Source organism: Triticum aestivum, chromosome 5B, assembly GCF_018294505.1.
Source record: "Triticum aestivum cultivar Chinese Spring chromosome 5B, IWGSC CS RefSeq v2.1, whole genome shotgun sequence".
Lineage (NCBI taxonomy): Eukaryota > Viridiplantae > Streptophyta > Magnoliopsida > Poales > Poaceae > Triticum > Triticum aestivum.
This window is the reverse complement of record NC_057807.1, coordinates 411,889,692-411,896,642: the sequence shown is the minus strand read 5'-3', so window position 1 is coordinate 411,896,642 and position 6,951 is coordinate 411,889,692. Positions and strand designations below refer to the sequence as shown.

At 45.1% G+C, this 6,951-nt stretch overlaps 1 protein-coding gene across 1 annotated transcript; it reads right to left on the bottom strand.

The window, feature by feature from the left end:
* Positions 1–227: 227 nt before the first annotated feature.
* Positions 228–6,485, bottom strand: LOC123116257 (probable potassium transporter 17). Its single transcript, XM_044537237.1, has 8 exons — positions 6,357–6,485; positions 4,085–4,307; positions 2,876–3,118; positions 2,737–2,787; positions 2,386–2,646; positions 2,090–2,142; positions 1,613–2,009; positions 228–1,392 (listed from the first exon to the last, which is right to left on the bottom strand). Exons 1-8 carry the CDS (start codon positions 6,432–6,434, stop codon positions 539–541), a joined length of 2,160 nt encoding a protein of 719 aa, XP_044393172.1. The 5' UTR covers positions 6,435–6,485; the 3' UTR covers positions 228–538.
* Between the last annotated feature and the right edge of the window lie 466 nt (positions 6,486–6,951).

Below are 6,951 nucleotides of genomic sequence, written 5' to 3'. Positions count from 1 at the left end.
GAGTAAAAAGAGAGTTAGTATATAAACTTCATTATCCGGATGTGGCTATCCATCTCCGGCACTTCCATGTCCACTGAAGAAGCCTAGAGCGGCAGAGCTACTCGCTGTCGTACTCCAAGATGTTCATATTAACATTATTTTGAAATTCTGTTACTACGACTAGACGTGGGAGGGGCAGCCTAGGGCTCTATGGCTAGCTTGCAACGACCCCCAGGAGAGCCGAATAGTTGATGGGATGCAAAATTGTCCTCATGACACCAAACAGGTGAGTACCTTTTGCACTCGACTGTCATAGTTTGAATCCAGAAATAATTGCAACGAAATAGGGAAAGAGACAATGATTCGTACCAGTAAAAGAAACAGTCTTCCATACCACGAAACGAACGAACATGCAGATTTATTACTCCTAGAACACAGGATAAAGTCCCAGCGGAGACGACGACTATAAGCTAAGAATGACTACCACAGTCACGTACGCAACATGCATGTGCCCTCCCATGCGTTTCACGCCTTGGAGGCCTACTTCCATGAGCAACAATCAAACCTTGTAGAGCATGCCGATCTCGACGCGCTGCTGCAGGGGCACCCCGAGGGCCGGCAGCGCCGACCTGCAGATGCTGTGCAGGAACTCGTAGAACCGGAGCATCACCTTGTCGAACCAGCCGGCGTCGTCGCCCACGTAGAGCCTCATCTTGCCCCGGACGTGCACCACCCCGGCCGCCCGCGCCGCCTCCAGGTCCGCCGCCTCCTCCTCGGCGGAGACGGGGGACGACTGCCCGTCGGCGCTGGCCTGGACGTGCTGCCTCAGGCAGCTCACGACGTGCGCGGCGAGGTCCTCGCCCCCCTTGAGGCTCAGGTTGTCGGCGTAGCCGTACTGGACAGTGCACTGGTACACCCCTCTCGGCCCGAGCCTCCTGACCGCGATCCTCTGCTGCGGATCAACCTTGGGAACCAGCAGGTACCTCAGGGTCACGAAGATGGTGACCGAATGCAGCGAGCTCATGTTGCTGATGTAGTGGCCGAGTATGGGGGTCAGCCCGTCCTGTATGTTGCTGTAGAAGAAGCACAGGCCCTGGACCCTCTGGACCTCCGGCTTTGCCAAGAGCTCGCCGAGGCGCTCCGCCGATATCTTGTTCGCCCTTTCGTACTCTGTTTTCTTTTGTCTGCCGTAGTACCAGACGAACATGATCAGTGCGAGGATCATGGAGATGGCGAAGGGTAGCCAGCCTCCTTCGGTGAACTTGGTGAAGACGGCACTGACATAGGACCCTTCCATGATGACGAACGGGACGAAGTATGTCGCGACGAGAACAGGCGGCGTTCTCCATATGATGATCATCACAAGAGTCAGCATGATTGAGGTTATGAGCATGACCATGATCACAACAAGGCCTGCAGTAAAATTGTCAATTGTCAGTTACAACACCAAATAGCTGTATATTAACCAATGAAAAAATAGCATGCTATAGCAAAGTAACGCCACCCTTAAATACGCTATAGCGTGTATTAGCGAGACATTGTACACTAATTTATTTAGCGAGACATTGCAACAATAGTGTGCTATTTTTTCAGTGATATTCAGTTTTGTAAAATTTCTCATTTGAGTACTTACCAAAAGCATTCCCTATCGCTTGTCCACCTCCAAAGCCTAGTATAACACCAACGCACAGCACCATCAGAATGTAATTAGTTTCCGGTGAGTAAACCTCCCCTTCATTTTCATCCGATGTGTGCACCACTTTGACACGTGGGAAGTAGTCCAGGACAACTGATTGCTTGATGACAGAAAATGTTGCCGAGATTAAGGATTGGCTTGCAACAATGGCAGCGAGTGTCGCGATGACGAACATCGGCCAGTAAACAGGGCGAGGGATAAATTTGTAGAATGCATCATCGAAGACTTTGCCAATGTTCTCTTGGTCGGTGTCTTTGAGATGGTTAATAAGGCATGCTGTTTGCCCGGCATAAGTGAGGATCAGAGAAGGATATACGCTGGATAGAAATGCTATCTGAAAACAAACAAAGTGTAAACAACTATACATGGAAGGGTGCAATGATTTACAAGAATAATCTTCTTGATGACAATAACCTGAATAGCCTTTTTGCTGAAGTGGCCAAGATCGGCGAACATAGCTTCCGCACCTGTCAGCAGGAGATCGTACATCAGGCTGCATGGTCATTGTCAGGATTTTTTTTTTTGAAACAAAGTCAGGAAAAATTTACAATTGATAGTGGCGGAACTAGCGGATGATGGGGGGGGGGGGGGGGGGGGGTGCCCCCCTCTCTCCCCCTGAGTTGCATGTAGTGGGCCATGTTAACGTGAAGTATTGTTATGATTGAAGATGAATAGATTGAAAGTTTTCTCGCAAAAAAAAAGTAATGTACCTGTGATGGCTAGAACAGTCGCACCAAGCATCTGCCAGCCTTCCTTTTTATTCTTCAGGAAGAAATGAACAATATAATATGGTGAAATGGCTTTGAATATGCCAGGGTAGTAACAAAAAATGCTGTATATTCCAACCATCGGAGTGGTGAAAGTCCATGCTGCCATGATTGGAGAAAACAGAAAGCTCACTTTTGAAGTCCCATACTTTTGCACTAAGAATAAGCCAATAAGAATTGCCGCAGATAGAAATGCCACGACCGCTGCAAGATTCAAAGAAAGATCAATGTCATGGAAAAGGGTTATCAGAGAGATTCTTTTCATTACTGATCAACATCTGTTGAGCTACTTACGTTGAGTGACAGCAGGAAATGGCGCGCGCAGTCCCTGGATTGCTGATAACACTGAAAAGAAATAAACAACATGTTACTACCTATGTATATGATCACAAAAATGAATTTATGTTAGATATGCCATCTACAAACAACAAACCTGAAATAGCAGGAGTTAGGACGCCATCTCCAATGAGCATGCACATCCCAAGAATTGACATGAATAACAATACCCTTCTTGCAGTTAAGCTTCTCTCAAAGAACTTGCCCAGATTACTAGGCGTTTTAGCTGATTGTGACTGATTGTGAAGCAGCTGTTCTTCTGCTGAATACACTCTCTTGGAAGGAAGGATGCCCATATTGGCATGCCTACACAACAGAGAATACATGGCAAATGTACCACCTGCAGAAAAATAGAATAAGTAACCCTCCAAGCCAATAACATCATAACGTAAAATATTATGGGGCTGTTTGGTTTGTGACTAACTTTGCCAAATGTTGCCACACCTAAAGCTAGGCAAGTTTGACTAATTTAGGTGAGTGTTTGGTTCAAGCCACACCTTAGGCAAGCCACACTTGGACCCCACATGGCATACACACAAAAAATGTGGCAAGATTCTCTTAGGCTTGCCAACTTGTGGCTTTCATTTTGATGAACTAACCTTAGGCAAGCTTGGTAAAAATATGTGGCAAAGTGTGGCAATGCTAGGCCTAGAACCAAACAGCCCCTATCTACCCAGAACAAGAAACTTGTATTTTAAGACATTAATTAATTACAAAATTGCACCTCTATCAGGTTTATGATTCATTGACACTTTCCAGGCTAAACATATGTTGATATATCATAGTACTCCCTCCATTTTTATTTACTTCGCATATTAGATTTGACTGAAGTCAAACTTTATAAATTTGACCAAGTTTATCGAGAAAAATATGAACCTTTATAATAACAAATCTATATGATGTGAAAGTATATTCAATAATGAATCTAATGATATTGACGTGAAAGTATATATGTCAGTTTTTTTGTCTATAAACTTTGTCAAAGTTTATAAAATTTGACTTTGACCAAAACTAATATGCGAAGTAAATATAAACAGAGGGAGTATCTAATCTGAATGGTTCATACTCTATTTTTTTGAAGAAAACACTAGAGGGACTAAAAAATAATTTGATCTATAAAAATATGCAACGCCACAAGCAACCAAATATTTGATCAAATATTTTTTTGTACTGATGATTTATCTGTTTTCAAATCAAATCATCAACTACCGTTCTACAAGCTATTACCAATTCGAACAATCGTCTTGAAAGGCAGCAATAACCGCTGAACGGAAAGCAAAGGTAGAAGTTGCAAGGGGTTAGTTACCTTCACCGTGATCATCAGCGTTGAGAGCTATGCCTACATACTTGACCACACCAATTAAAGTAAGAGTCCAAAACATTATGCTGTATATTCCCAGAAAGTCAGCTTCTGTGGGTGATGACATATGCATTGTGGAAAAAACATAGAGCGGAGAAGTAACGAGGCCACCAAAGACCACACCCAGAGTCTTGTACGCGAGGAATAGATCTTTGCGAACATTGCCAACCTGCTTACAGTTATTGGAAGCCATCTGTATGAGAACTATACAGAAGAAATTCAGTGTTCTAAAAAAGAGGGATGCACTAAGCTGATCATACAAAGCATTTGGTCACTCGTATCCATAGCCCAAAGTCCCAAAGTAGTACCATTATTAATGCTTGAAATCAGTTACTATGGTGAGGATGTCACAGGTCCCTTTCCCAACTAGTGGAACTTTGTGGTGCTTACGACACAAGCTAACTCTGTTTCGAAAAAAAACGACACAAGCTAACACCGCTTGTTTCTTTCTTTTGGTCCACTTTGGTGTGGCACTTTCAGAGGCTTCAAGATACTAGAAACTGAAGCCCTGTGATGTAATCAATTGTGACATCATCAACAAAACCATCCCCAGTCTACACGCCGACTTTTCTCTTGTTTACTTTTTTGCAAAAATAAATAGAAAGATCAAACAATCACTCCCTTCTAAGGACTAGTCAATGTGTACGTGCAGTGCACGTTAATTTGGAAGTATATTAAGTGCATGCAGATATTAAGTACGTAGGATATTATTTGCGTGTTATTATGTGATTAGAACTATATTTGGCATTAAATTAACTGCATGCTAAACATGTTGACCGCTCAACATTGAAACAATCTAGATCGTTGGATTGATATGATTTGATGGCCGAGATTAATTGAATCTACCTCTTTGGGTCATTTTATATTGGTATAGTATGATATAGATGATGCATGAAAAATGACTAGGGTACGTTTCCGAATGAAATGAAGAGGGAAGCTGGTCGTCGTTGCGTCTAGTAGTTCAATGCATGCTAAATATGAGCACACATACATGCATCTAGGCTGAAGAATTAGCAAGCAATTCAGAGGCGGAGCTATACAGACTTCAAGGGGGGCCACCCCACCCCAAGCCTAGGATCAAGCAGTGAAAGAAAAAAAAATAGAGGGCTAAGAATAGATTATTTCTTTTAGTATTTGGCGTCTCTCGCCCCCAACGTGTTTCGTCTAGCTCCGCCTTAGTGTGGCACTTTGGTCACTGATATGCTTAGATTAGTTTTGTTGTGGCTTACCATCGCTTTTGAGTCAGAGATGATCAAGCCTTCCAAGTACAAACACCCCTACCTAAGAGATAGCATGCACATTAATGGAAAAAAGATACGAGCTCCTACCCTAGAGATGGGATGCACATTACAATGGAACAAAAGTTGAGTAAAAGCGATCTCTAAATACGTTCTACTCTACATGTCTTCGATGCTAAGCAAAAGCAAGCATTCACAAATTCCATGCTGGCCCAGGCCAAGACAAACAGCTCACTGTTGACAAAGAGAAAAACTCACGCTGGCTTTGACGATTTATTAAAGACTATTGCGTGACTACAAACCAAATTGACCAACGGCACCGAAAATAGGTAAAAATAATAATAATTAACGCCGCTCATCGCAACAGGACAAGATGGGTTGACGCCAGGTGTCACCGGCGCGGGACAGTTGGAAGGCGAGGCACGCGCAGTCGCGCGGCGCGGGGCTATCGGCCGCGTGCAGGCTATCACCAGTCACCAGTTCCAGCCTCCCCCTGCAGGCTCACGTCGGCGATCTGGCGTGGCATGCAGCGCCGCCGTCCTCGCAAAAAAATCTATCTCTACGACTATGGCCGCATGAACCCGTGGTCTTTTTTTATTTCTTTCCTTTTTGGTGGCACTGTAACTGAGACAAGCCCCCGATTAGAAAACTTCAGTGAAATAAAGCCCCCGATTATACTTTGCGCATGCAGATTCATGTTTCTCTCTCGTTCAGTCGCACTCAGAAGTAACATAAAAGATGCAACCAAATATCCATATTAGTATTAAAGAATTAAACCTACAGATGGTACGAGTACTACTAAAATAAACAACTCAGCGCGACGTCTTCCGGCGAGAATCGCACACGAAACTCGCGAGGCGAGAGGTGGCGCAAGCCACCAAGTGCTACCAACCGATTCAGAGTTTCATATTCAGAGAACAAACAAAAAGCGGAACAGAAGAGTGAAATGGAGAGGGTGGGGGTTTCTCCTGCGCACTCACGTCGGCCGGCGGTGGCGGGGCCGCCGCCGGGACGCCGCCCGGCTCCGCCTCGAGATCCATGTGGGCCCCTGTTGACATGCGCAGAGGGAGGAAGACGTCAAAGCGGTGGTGACCGAAGCTGGCTGTATCGAGGCGGGCGAGGGGGAGCGGGAGCGGGGAGGGGGAGGGGGGTTTATAATCGCGAGGCGAACCTTGGTCAGCCGCGCGAGAGCCGTGACCGGGACCGTTTTCCTTTTTCCGAGGCAAGGGAGTCGGGCTCGCAAGTCAAACACGTGCTAGCTTCCGCCACCGACCACATTCACCGTGGGCAGCTGGGGCTTTGCATGCATGCCCCGGCTGATGAGTACCCGAATGGGCTATACTCTTCTTCTAACAAAGAAAGAAGAAAGAAGTATACAAATCACCCCCAAATCCACTCTTTGGGATACATAACCCCCTGAACTCAAAATCGGGACAAATAACACCCTGAAATTACTAAAACCGGGTTAATAACCCTTTAAGTGGTTTTTGTCTAATCTGAAGCGGTTTTCGTCCTACCATGATGCTGACTACGCGTTAACTGTTGACCGGGCAAAAACGCTGAGTGGATCTCATT